Source organism: Choloepus didactylus, chromosome 2, assembly GCF_015220235.1.
Source record: "Choloepus didactylus isolate mChoDid1 chromosome 2, mChoDid1.pri, whole genome shotgun sequence".
Classification (NCBI taxonomy): domain Eukaryota; kingdom Metazoa; phylum Chordata; class Mammalia; order Pilosa; family Megalonychidae; genus Choloepus; species Choloepus didactylus.
The window spans coordinates 106,913,580-106,927,413 of NC_051308.1; the positions used below are offsets into that span (position 1 = coordinate 106,913,580).

At 34.5% G+C, this 13,834-nt stretch overlaps 1 protein-coding gene across 1 annotated transcript; it reads right to left on the bottom strand.

Annotated features, from left to right (window-relative positions):
• Positions 1-9,268: 9,268 nt before the first annotated feature.
• On the bottom strand, positions 9,269-10,210 carry LOC119512638 (olfactory receptor 10R2-like). Its single transcript, XM_037807428.1, has one exon. The coding sequence runs from the start codon at positions 10,208-10,210 to the stop codon at positions 9,269-9,271; it is 942 nt and encodes a 313-aa protein (XP_037663356.1).
• Between the last annotated feature and the right edge of the window lie 3,624 nt (positions 10,211-13,834).

A 13,834-nucleotide genomic window follows, 5' to 3' on the forward strand; every position in this document is an offset into this window, starting at 1 on the left:
AGAAGAAAAGTTGGAGGTTAAAAGATGGGAATGTATAAAACAGTGAACCTTATGGTGAGCAATGTCCGAGATTAGCTGTACAATCATTAGAAATCTCTTACATGAACCAGAACAAATGTATGACACTGCAACTAGAAGTAAATAATAGAGGGGCACATAGGAAAAAATGTGTACCTACTGCAAACAATATACTAGAGTTAGTAGTATTTCAAAATTCTTTCCTAAACAGTAACAAATGTACTATACCAATACTACGAGTCAACAATGGAGGGGGTGTGGTTAGGGATATGGAAGGATTTGAGCTTCCTTTTTTTTGTCTTTATTTCTTTTCTGGAGTAATGAAAATGTTCTAAAAATTGAACAAAAATTAATTGTGGTGATGGATGCACAGCTGTATGATGGTATCAGGGGTAACTGATGGTAAATTTTGGATCTTTGGATAATTGTATGGTATGTGAACAATCACAATAAAATTTAAAAAAACCCTGCCCTATCCCTAAGAGTCACCCCAGAGAGCCTCTTTGTTGCTCAGATGTGGCCTCTCTCTCCAAGCCCACTCAGCAGGTGAACTCACTGCCCTCCCCCTATGTGGGACATGACTCCCAAGGGTGTAAATCTCCCTGTAACGTGGGACATGACACCCAGGGATGAGCCTATATGCAGCATCATGGGATCAAGAAAATCTTCCTGACCAAAAGGGGGAAGAGAAATGAAACAAAATAAAGTTCCAGTGGCGGAGAGATTTCAAATAGAGTTGAGAGGTCATTCTGGAAGTTATTCTCATGTATTATATAGATATTACTTTTTAGTTTCTAGTGTATTAGAATAGGTAGAAGGAAATACCTGAATCTGTTGAACTGTAATCCAGTAGACTTGAATCTTGATGATAATTGTATAACTCTGTAGCTTTAATCACGTGACCGCGTGATTGTGAAAACCTTGTGACTGACACTCCTGTTACCCAGTGTATGGGCAGAGGAGTAATAAAATAAATACAAATATATATATAAATAATGGGAGGGGGGTTAAGGGGTATGGGATGTTTTGGGTGTGTTTTTTTTATTTTTTTATTTTGGAGGAATGAAAATGTTCTAAACTTGATTGCTCACAATCAGTTGATGATGATACTGTGAGCCAATGATTTTATACTTTGGATGGATTATATAGTGTTTGACTATATCTCAATAAAATCATATTTTAAAAAAATGAAGGAGAGATTGACATTCACAGATAAACAAAAGCTGAGAGAGTTCATTACCACTGGACTTGAACTACAAGAAATGCTAAAGGTAGTCTTTCAGACTTAAAGGAAAGGGTAGTAGACAGTGGTGCAAAGCAGCATAAAGAAATAAAGTTCTCTGGTAAAGGTAACCACATGGGTAATTATAAATGTCACTAAATTGTATTGTATTTTTTGGTATATACCTCTACTTCTTACTTCCTACCAGGGATAAAATTCAAAGGTGCACAAAATAATGATAAACCTATGGCTTTGGTATACAATGTACAAAGATGTAATTTGTACCCAAAAAATGTGGGAGGACAGAGGGGTATAGGAACAATGTATGAGTGGGCTATTGAAGTCAAGTAGGTATCATATCAACTAAGATTGTTATATATTTAGGATGTTAAATTTTAACCCCATGGTAACAAGAAGGAAAATATACCTAGAAAGAAATGAGAAGTGACTCAATATGGTCAAATAAATATGGAAAGTAGGCATTGACAGAAGAATTAAGAGAAAAAAAGGTATAACACAAAGACTAAACAGCAAAATGACAGAAGAAAATCCTGAATTATCAGTAGTTACTGTAAATGTGAATGTATTATTCTCTCCAGTCAGAAGTCAGAAATTTGTAGAATGGATTAAAAAAAAAAAAAAAAGACCCAACTGTATTCTGGTACAAGAGAGTCACTTTAAATTAAAAGACATAACAAGGTTGAAACTTAAAGGATGGAAAAAAATATACCATGCAAGTAGCAACCAAAAGAGAGCTGGGGTAGATATACTGATATTGATAAAATAGACTTGAAGTCAAAAACTATTATGAGGGACAAAGACAGCCATTATTTTCTGATAAAAGGTTTAATTCAGCAAAAGGACATAATAGATATAAATATGTATGTCCTAATAACAGAGCCCCAAATATAGGAAACAAATACTGACAGCTTTGAAGGGAGAAATAGACAGTTCTACCTTAGTAGTAGGAGACCACACTGCACCAATTTCAACACTGGATAAAGCATCTACACAGAAGAGCAATAAGGAAATAGAAGACTTGACTAATGCTCTAAACCAAATAGACCTAACAAAATAGAACACTGCACTCAACAGGAAAAGAAAACACAATCATTTAGAGTACACATTTATCATTCTCCAGGATAGACCATCCCTTAGGTCATAAAACAATTCTCAATAAATTTAAAAATACTGAATCATACAATGTAGCTTCCCTGCAACAATGGAATGAAGCAGCAAATCAATAACAGAGGGAGAAATAGAAAATTCAAAAATATGCAGAAATTAAACAACATACTATTTAATAACTAATGGGTTAAAGAGGAAATCAGAAAGGAAATTAGGAAATATATTGAGATGAAGTAGACTGGAAATACAACATACCGAAACTTACGGGATACAGTAAAAGCAATGATGAGAGGGGAATTTACAGCTCTAAATGTTTATAATATAAAAGAAGATTTCAAATCAAAGACCTAATCTCAGAAGTGGAAGAACTAGAAAAAGAGAGCAAACTAAACCGAAGCAGGCAAAAAAGAAGGAAATAACTTATATTAGAACAGAAATAAATGAAATAGAGAATAAAACACAATAGAATCCACAAAAAAAGTTGGACTTTTGAAAACTTCAGTAAAATTGAAAAACGTTTAGCTAGACTGTTGAAGAGAAAAATTAAAGGGCACAAGTAACTAAAATTAGACATTACTACCAGCCACATGGAAATAAAAGGACTATAAGAGGATACTATGAATAACTGTACACCAAAAAAATAGATAAACTAGATGAAATGGGTAAATTCATAGAAATACACAAGAAAAAATAGGGGATCTCAATGAACTAATAACTAGTTGAGATTGAATCTGCAATCAAAAACTCCCAGGAAAGAAAAGCCCAGGACCAGATGGCATCACAGAGGAATTTTAGCAAACATTCCAAGAAGAATTGACACCAATCTTGCTCAAAATCTTCTGAAAATTTGAAGAGAAGGGAACACTCCCCAATTCATTCCATGAGGCCAATTTCATCCTCATATCAAAGCCAGATAAAGATACAAGAAAAGAAAATTATATACAAGTGTTTCTTATGAATATAAATATAAAAATCTACTAGAAAACCAAATCCGATAGCAAATTAAAAGAATTATACATCATAATCAAGTGGGATTTATTCCAGGTGTTCAAGGATGATTCAACATAATGAAATCAATTTATGCAATACACCATATTAACAGAATGAAGGATAAAAAAACCACATGATCATCTCAACTGATCCAGGAAAGGCATTTGACAAAATCCAGCAATGCTTCTTGATAAAAACACTCATAAAAGTAGGAATAGAAGAAACTTTCCTCAGCATTATAAAGGGCATATGTGTAAAGCCCACAACTAACATCATATTCAATGGTGAAAGACTGAAAGCTTTCCCACCGATATCAGGAACAAGGTGGCCCACTTTCACCACTGTTATTCAACATTGTACTAGAAGTTCTAGACAGACCAATTACACAAGAAAAACAAATAAAATAGTGCAAGGTTTACTTCTTCCTTTCTGATATGCCTGCCTTTTATTTCTTTTTCTTGATTAATTGCTGTAGTTAGAACTTCTAGAACAATGTTGAATAACAGTGGTGACAGTGGGCATCATTTTCCTGTTCCCAGTATCAGTTTCCAACTTCCTATTGAGGAAGTTTCTTTCTATTCCTTCCTTTCAAAGTGTTTTTATCAAGAAGGGATGTTGGATTTTGTTAAATGACTTTTTTGTGTCAATTGAGATGATCATGTGATTCCTCTACCTGACTTGTTAATGTGATGTATTTCATTAATTGATTTTCTTCTGTTGAACCATCCTTTCATACCTGAGACAAAATTCACTTGATCATGGTGTGTAATTCTTTTAATGTGCAATTGGATTCAATCTGCAAGTACTTTGTTGAGGATTTTTGCATCTAATTTTATAAGAGAGATTGGTCTATAATTTTCCTTTCTTGTAGTATCTTCATCTGGCTTTGTTATTAGGATGATGTTCGCTTCATAGATTAAGTTAGGTAGCCTTCCCTTCTCTTCAATTTTTGGAAGATTTTGAGAAGGACTGGATTTAATTCTTCTTGGAACAACTTGTAGAATTCGTCCCAAAGAAAGAAAGAGGACCCCAATCTTGCCCCTTATACAAAATTAACTCAAACTGGATCAAAGACTTAAATATAAAATTCAGACCCTTAAAACTTCTAGAAGAAATGTACAAAAGCATCTCTAAGATCCCATGGTAGGAGGCGGTTTCTTAGACCTTACACCCAACGCACAAACAATGAAAGAAAAAAATAGATAAATGGGACGTCCTCAAAATTGAATACTTCTGTGCTTGACTTGTCAAGTGGGTGAAAAAGCAGCCTACTCAATGGGAGAAAATATTTGGAAACCATATATTTGATAAAGGTTTAATATCTAAGATATATAAAGAGATCCCACAACTCAACAATAAAAAGAAAAAATAACCTAATATAAAAATAGGTAAAAGACAGGAATAGACGTTTTTCCAAAGACAATATACAAATGGCTAAAAAGCACATGAAAAAATCTTCAACATCACTATTAGGGAAATGCAAATCAAAACCACAATGAAATATCATGTCACACCTGCTAGAATGGCCACTATTAAAAAAAAAAACTGCATTTGTTAGAGAGGATGTAGAGAAATAGGAACACTTATTCACTGTTGGTGTGAATGTAGAATGCTACAGATGCTGTGGAAGACAGTTTGTTGGTGCCTCAGGAAGCTAAGTTTAGAATTGACATATGATCTGGCAGTCCCACTACGAGGTATATACTCAAAAGAACTGAAAGCAGGGACATGAGCAGACATTTGCAAACTGATGTTCCTTGTGGCATTATTTGCAATCGCCAAAAGACAGAAATAACATAGGTGTCCATCAACCAATTAAAGGATAAACAAAATGTGGTTAATATATACAATGGAATACTGTGCAGCTGTAAGAAGAAATGAAGTCATGATGTATTTGACTACATGGATGAACCTTGATGACATTATATTGATTGAAATAAGTCAGACACAAAAGGACAAATCTTGTACAACCTCACTAATATGAACTAAGTATAACTAGCAAACTCATGAAGTTTATATCCAGAACATAGGTCACCAGAAGATAGAATGAGGGCAGAGAATGGGGAACTGACGCTTAATTTGGGCAAAATATGTAATAAAGTTTATTGTAAATGTTTGGAAATGGATAGAGGTGATGGTAGCACATTATAGTGAATGTATTTAACAGCAATGATATATGAGTGTGATTGTGGTTAAAAGGGAAAGTTTAGGGTTGTGTATGTCACTAGAAGGAAAGTCAGAGGATGAAACATGGAACTTTTAACTTAGTGAAACTTCTTGATGGTGAAAATGTTCTAGAACTGATTGAAGTGATAAAGGAACAACTCTGGGAATATACTATAAGACACTGAACACTTTACATGGATTGTATGGAATATGAATTTGTCAACAAAACTTTTTTTCTAAAAAAGGCATACAAATTCAAAAGGAATAAAATGTTCCATATTTGCACATGACATGATTCTCTACATAGAAAATTCTGTCATAACGCACAAAGGTACTAGAGCATATAAACTAATTCAGCAAGTTACAGAGTACAAGATTAATATGGAAAAATCAGTAATATTTCTATACACTAGTAATGAACAATCTGAAGAGGAAAACAAGAAAATAATTCCATTTACAGTAACAACCAAAAGAATCAAATATCCAGAAATAAATATAACCAAGGAGCTAAAGGAGTTTGAACAGAACAATATAAAATATTGCTGAAAGAAATAAAAAAACCTAGATAAATGGAAGGATATTCCATGCACATGGATTGGAAGACTAAATATTAAGATTTCAATACTACCCAAAATGATTTACAGATTCAATGAAATCCCAATCAAAATTCCAACAGCATTATTTGCAGAAATTGAAAACTCAACCATCAAAAATAAATGGAACGGCAAGGGACCTGAACAGTCAAAATCATCTGGAAAAAGAACAAAATTAAGGAATGCATACTTCCCAAATTTAAAACTTTTTACAAAGATACTGTTATCAAAAGGGTGTGGTTCTGGCACAAGGACAGACCTATAGCAATGGAATTGAATTGAGAGTTCAGAAAGAAATCCTCACATTGATGGCCAACAGATTTATGGCCACTCAATGGAGAAAAATTAATCTCTTTAACAAATGGTGCCTGGAAATCTGGATGTCCATACGCAAAAGAATGAAGGTGGATCCCTCAACCATATAAAAAATTTACTCTGAATTATCAAAGACCTAAATTCAAGAACCAAATATATAAATCTCCCAGAAGAAAATATAGGGAAGCATCTTCAGGACCTTATGTTAGGCAATGGTTTCTTAGAATTTAAAACAAAAACATGATAGAATTTAAAACAAACAAAAAAAAAATGGGTAAATGGGACTACATCAAAATTTAAAACTTTTGTGCATGAAAGGACATTATCATGAAAGTGAAAAGACAACCTATAGAATGGGAGAAAATATTTGGGAACCACATATCTGAAAAAGTTTAAGATTCAAATATATAAAGTAATCCTGCAACTCAACAACAAAAAGACATACAACTCATTAAAAATCTCCAGAGAAGATATACACATGGCCAATGAGCATTTGAAAAGATCCTAAGCATCACTAGCCCATTAGGAAATGCAAACCAAACCATAATGAGATACTATTTCACATCCATAGAATGGCTACTATTTGGAAAAATAATGTGTTAAAAAGGATGTGGTGAAACAGGAACACTTATTCATTGTTGATTGGAATATAAAATGGTGAGGCCACTGTGGAAAAAGTTTGACAGTTCTTTAGAAAGAATTATCACATGACCTGGCAACACCACTTCTAGATATATACCCAAAAGATTTGAAAGCAGTGATGTGAACAGATAATTGCACACCAATGTTCATAGTGGCATTATTCACAATTGCTGAAAGATGGAAGCAATCAATACATAAATAAACAAAAAGTGGCACAAACATACCACTGGAATATTATTCAGCTGTAAAAATGAATGACATTCTGATACATGCAAAAACATAAATCAACCTAGAAGACATCAATATGAGTGAAATAAGCCAAATACAAAGGGACAAACATTGTATGATCTCACCTATATGAAATAATTAGAATAAGCAAATTCATGGAGTCAGAAACTACAAAACAGGTTACCAGGGCTGGGGTAGAGGTAGGGAATGGACAGTTAATGGTTAATTAATAAAAAAATTTCTGCTTTTGGTAATGGATAGGGTGATAGAAAACATTTGGTAATGGATAGGGTGATAGAAAACATTTGGTAATGGATAGGGTGATAGTAGAAAAACATTGTGATTATAATTTACACCATGGAATTGTATATTTAAATGTACTTAAAAGGGGAAATTTTAGGTAATTTATGTAACTAAATAATTTTTTTAGAAAACCATAGAGCTATATAATATAAACAGTGAACCCCAATGTAAAATATGGATTACAATTAATACTATAATTATAACTAACATTGTTTCATCAACTGTAATAAAGATATTACACTAATGCAAAGTGTGTGTGTGAGGGGTGTATATGGGAACTCTATACTTTCTGCATGACTTTTCTGTCCACCTACAACTTCTCTAATACAAAAATAGTGGTTAAAAAAAAACAAAAAATATATATTGGTAAACTGCAGCATATCTAGGGGACTGCATTCAAAAAGTCTGAAATTCAGGTTACATGAGTGATAGAAAAGAGAAGATTCATTTGGTCATCATAAGTGTCTGAAACACTTATGAAGCAGAATCTGACTTTTCTCTTGTGCATTATATGGGATGTATGAAAATCACAGAGATGTAAATAAGTAAAATGTGGAGACATTATAATAAGCGCTGAGTGTAACAGGAATGTACATTTTGTGAAGTCGTTGATGACGAATCAGAAGAGGCTGGTACAGGGAGGAGGTGGGGACTAGATGATCACCTAAGACCCTCTGTAACTAATATTATGTAGTCTAATGATACATTTTAGGCTGAGTTTACTCCTTGCTCTTAGCAAATTCAGCTATGGAAGTTTATGTAGGTACCTTCCTAAGCTACAGGTGGAATTGGATGGTTGATCACTGTCTTCCATTCATTTTATATAGCATATCTTCTGTTACTTAAGGAGTTGTTCAAAAAAGTGACCAGAAGAAACATCCCAAAATGTTATTTTGGAGAATCTGAAAGAAATAAAAGGTCCTTGAAGAATTGTGAAAAGCCTCAATTAATCCAAAAATAGCTTACACTTTGTATGGTTTTATATTTTATAATACTTTCTTTCATATTATATTCATATTATATTTCATATTACTATCACATTATATTCATTTATAATATGTTCATATTTTATTATTTTTTTCATTTTATACAAATGCAATCCCTGTAAAGTAGGAAAGTAAATTTCTATTATTCCCATTTTCCACATGTTAAAATTTAGGTTCAAATAAGAAATGTAGCCTTCTCAAGGCACGACCTAACTAGTGTCAAATTTTAAATCCAATAACTTTGTCCTTCATCACTTTATACTTCTAGATCTCAGCCACTTTCACGTTTAGACACTGTATTTTAAGCTTCATGTAGCTAAAAGCGGAGAGTACAATCAGAGGAGATTGTGTACAAAGAAACTATGTACATAGCAAGAGAGGATAGTTGTTAAACTTTTGAGAATTATAAATCTAGAGGAAGAGTGGAGAAGGAAGCAGGGGGAGTTAACCTTGATTGCCAGATACTTTGCTATCTCTCTTAATATTTACAATGACCCTTAGAACATATGACCATTCCCACTTTCCATAGAAGCACATTAAATCTCCTTAATGTGAAACAACCCATGAGTTCACACAGTTATACAGAAAAGTAGAATGGATACTCTTATGATGTAAACAATTATTGACCAGAGTTTAACTGACACAGATTATGTGTGTACAGCATTAAAGTGTTAACACTATAAAGTCTTAGAGAAAAACCCAGCCTTGCCAATAATTCTCCGAATGGCCATCTTGACGTCTTTGTTCCTGAGGCTGTACACCATGGGGCTAAACAATGGGGTGATGATGGTATAGGTCACCGTCACCAGCCTGTCTTTGCCTGATGTGTATCTGGCTGAAGGTCGCAGGTAGATAAAGGAAGCACAGCCATAGTGGACAATGACCACAGTGAGATGGGAGGCACAGGTCGAGAAGGCTTTGCGCTTGCCTTCAGCTGAAGGGATCCTCAGGATGGTGCGGACAATGAAGCCATAGGAGACGCAGATGAAGAACAAGGGCACAAGAAGCACCAAGACCCCACCAATGAAGATGAGCAGTTCATTGATGTGGGTATCAGCACAGGCAAGATGGATGACAGGTGAAATATCACAAAAGTAGTGGTCGACCTTATTGGGGCCACAGAAAGGGAGGCTAAAGACCAACGTTGTTCCCACCATAGATCCCAGGAAGCCACTAGCAATGCAACTGGCTGCCAATTGTCCACATACCCTCCAGCTCATAAGAATGTGGTAGTGCAAAGGCTGGCAGATGGCAGCATAGCGATCATAACCCATCACTCCCAGAAGCAGGCTATTGGTGACTGCAAAACCAAGGAAGAAGAACATCTGGGTGACACAACTCACGAAGGAAAGTGTCCTGAGTACAGATAGCAGGTTGATAAGCATCTTGGGCAGAATAACAACTGTATATAAGGTCTCAGAGATAGAAAGGACACACAGAAAGAAGTACATGGGTGTGTGGAGGTTGCAATCCAGGCGGATGACTGAGATGATGGTGATGTTTCCACTCAGGATGATCAAATAGAGGGAAAGAAAGATCACAAAGAGGACAAGCTGCAGTTCCCCAAGGCTTGAGAAGCCCAGCAGTAGGAACTCAGTGACAGAGGTGGAATTGGCCATGGAGAGTTGATCCCATGGAATAAAATCAGTATGATCTGGTCCAGAGATCTTTGAAACAAAGGAATTACGGAGACTTAAACTTTATTAAGTAGCTAGTGCCAGTCTGCTGTGAATGGGAAACAGGCATGGAGAGAAAAAAGCACTGTAATTAACGAACAATTAGCCAAAATTGATACAAGTCCAAACTACTATTTTTCTGCCAATGATCTTAACAGTGAGTTTGAGTACAAGTGTTCACATGAACTGTAGAAACATTTATTACATAGTGCCTATTTTTTAAGCTCCCTCTGGGTAGTCTCTGCTCAATTTTTTGGTAATCTAACCCCCCAAAAGAGCTTTTATTCATACTAATTATGGTTTTAATTAATCATTTTTCTATCCTTATTACTGATCATATATTTGATAACCAATGTCTAAGGACGCACCCCCACTTTCTTTTAATGCATTCCCCATCTAGGGAAATATCCATTTATCTGCTGTATGTCGTTTGTGCTAAAACAACACAGTTTCTTTTTATGGCTAATATTTTCTGTTTCCATACAATCATATTAATCTTAATTTGATTTGGAACTATTGCTACTGACTTAGAAATAGCTTTATGACTCCTCTAAAAACTCTTATGGGATAATAGGTCTAGTTTCCCCTTAGGGAAAAACATATGGCTATAATAATTTAATTTTGCTTCAGCATTCACTGGTTGCCCATGTGGTTATATGTCCTACCCTTGATGTATGTCTGTCATTGCCACAGTCTGTGAATTTCTGAATATAAAGACTCAGGTACTTGTTTAAGTTGTGTGGCAGAGTGGTTATTGCTAACACTAAATTATATAAATTTTAAGCAAAACACCCTGTCCCACCTACTGCTTTTTGCCCTTCTCCTGAATTCTGTATCACAATAAAGAATTCTGAAATCCACTCAGTTTCAAGTCTGTAAATTTCAGAGGCATTTTTAAACCCACCATTTTCATCTTCCACATCCAATCTATTTTTGCCTTGCATTATTTCTAGGATCAATTCCTTCCCTTGTCCAAGAAATTAGCTCTTGCCTGGACTGCTACAAGTGCCTTAAAAATGGACTCTCTGGATTGTATCTCCTCCTATTGCAAACAGCAATCACAGCAGAGCATCTTTCTATATGCCTCTCAACCATCTATAAAATTTATAAAACCTCATTACATTCCAGGTCTTTCATACTTTTACCTAATCTACCTTTCCACTCATAAATGCCATCATATATTCTTCCATATGAACTTTAGCATTGAGTAATTTTGAGTAACTATGTTGTTTTTCTTGCTCTTGCCTCCTAAATCTGGAAATAACATGTTGTTATTCATGTTAATTTTGAGGCTTTCTTTCAGTGCTAATTTAAAAATGTACTTACCCATTGTATGAGTTCTAACAGCTACTTAATTATCCTTTATCACTTCTCCTCTCTCCCTCTGGGTTTCCTTAGAAAGTGGCAAAATTTTAGTTGCTGGGCAACTGGTATTCAAGTTTGTCTCTGTTTCTCCAAATTATTACTTATCAGAGACCAGAAACTGCATTTCCACCACATACAAGACTGCCCAGGATATACCAAGAGTTGAAAAGTTTGTCGAACAAATTAACACAAATAATCCCAGTTTCTCCTCTAGGTTACTTCAAGATTCCCACATAATGGAATTTTATTCCAAAGGTTTTCCAAACTTCTTCCCATAATATTAATCAAGGACATAGAATTAAGATTGTACTTCAATAACTGGGATGAAGAAACTCTCTGACATAGCTTTTAAAATGTAGAAGCAAAAGATCTATTAAAACTTGCTGCTTTCTCGTTTTCTTTTCTGATCATCAGATGGTCTCATCCACTTTTAATTTCAATTGAGAAAAAATACTTTATTGTGCCTGAAGTCCCACACAAATAATTTGCTAATATCATTTGCTCTTTTGCCTAGACAAGAGTTTAATGAAATTTTGAAATGCGACTAGTATCCAGAGCTCTAATTTTTATTTCTATAACTCTTAAATTACTTATCTCTAAATTTTATAAGTAAGAAATACACAACATGATGTTTGGCCAGAACACAGGCCCCACTAGCATTCTTCCTGAGACATGGTCTCTTGACCTCTCCACTTGCCTGACCTCTCCTTTTTTATATTTTCTCTCTTTCAAGATCATCACCAGAGTAAAAGAAGACTTTATATTCAAAGAACATTAGAATTTCTAAAAGGAAGCACAGATGAGATTACTCAAAGTCTACCCAATAACAACCATCACCCCATCAACAATTTGCCTTTCAAATTCATCCTTGGAAACATTATGGCAACGAAAGCTTGAAAATGAAATTCACCATGAAGACTGACTCCACTCAACCCAACATAAAATGCTGCATGAAATATTTTGAATTAGATGATAGTGTCCTGAGCTTGGAAGGGAGGGTAAATTGCAAGGTCAGAGAATGTAGATACATAGTACAAACAAACAAACAAAAAAAAAAAACATGCATAATTCAATTATCTACCTAACAAGTAGAAAGAATGAAACGATTGTTGATTATCCTGCTCAATGGCTCTTCATCATCTGTAAGGCAAAACCCCATTTCTTTAAGCTGAATGATAAGGCAGTTGATGTGCTGTCCCCACCTATATCTACAATCTCAGTACTTATTTATTTATTTATTTATTTATTCTTCACACAGAAATTGCACAGAAATACTCATGTTTCCTGTATATGCCTTTGAGATTCAAGACTCCATTAAAAGAGAGAGATATCAATCTACAATATCCTTTTGCCTTTTGCTGTGCCCATTCATTCTTCATGTTTTTATGTCACCAATTCTGAACTTTCTCTGATCTTCCTGGGTAGAAATTGCTGTTCTGTCTGGTGTTTCTAAGTTAGCTTTATGTATCTTTATCAAAATACTTAACATGTTATATACGAATTATTTTTTCCTGTCCAATAGAATTGAGACTCTCAAAGAATATGATCATGCCTCATTCCATTTTATATCCTCAGAACTTACACAATAATTAAATAAATGATATATAAATGGTTGATGGATAAAGAAATGAAATAATGCATTAATTAATTAATAATGATGCCAGTTAGCTCATATGCCTCCACAGTGAAAAACATTTTCTCTTGCACATACATTGTATCTGCTCTATACATTATTGTTTTCTTCCTTACTAAGGATAATATTATGTCCTCCCTGTGAAAAGATCAAAAGGTGTCCTATGATCCTTTCTTCTATTTCATCCTAGTATCATTCTTTACCCTTCTATTTTCCAAAATCCAGATTCCCTTTCTATCATTTGGGCATATAACTTATTTTCCACTACTAATAACTAAGGGTAAACAGATCACTAACTTACAGGATAACCCAACAATTTTTGCTTTTAACAAAAAAAGTAAAAGACTGGACAGTCACTCTTCTTATCAAAATGATATCAAAGTAGTTAAATAAAAGATAAAAACATTCCTTCAAATAAGAGTTCTGGTGCCCAGTGGCATGCAGCTGTCCTCACTCTCACACTTTGCCTGCACACTTCTGTGAGGGTTTCCAGTTGAAATTTGCCAAAATTATCTCTCCTGTCATGATGATGCAGGGTTCTTCCATTTACCAGGAACTACCTGGACCAG

Bases quoted from the DNA above. Each gene is read 5' to 3' on its own strand.
- LOC119512638 (XM_037807428.1), bottom strand. From the start codon at position 10,210: ATGGCCAATTCCACCTCTGTCACTGAGTTCCTACTGCTGGGCTTCTCA.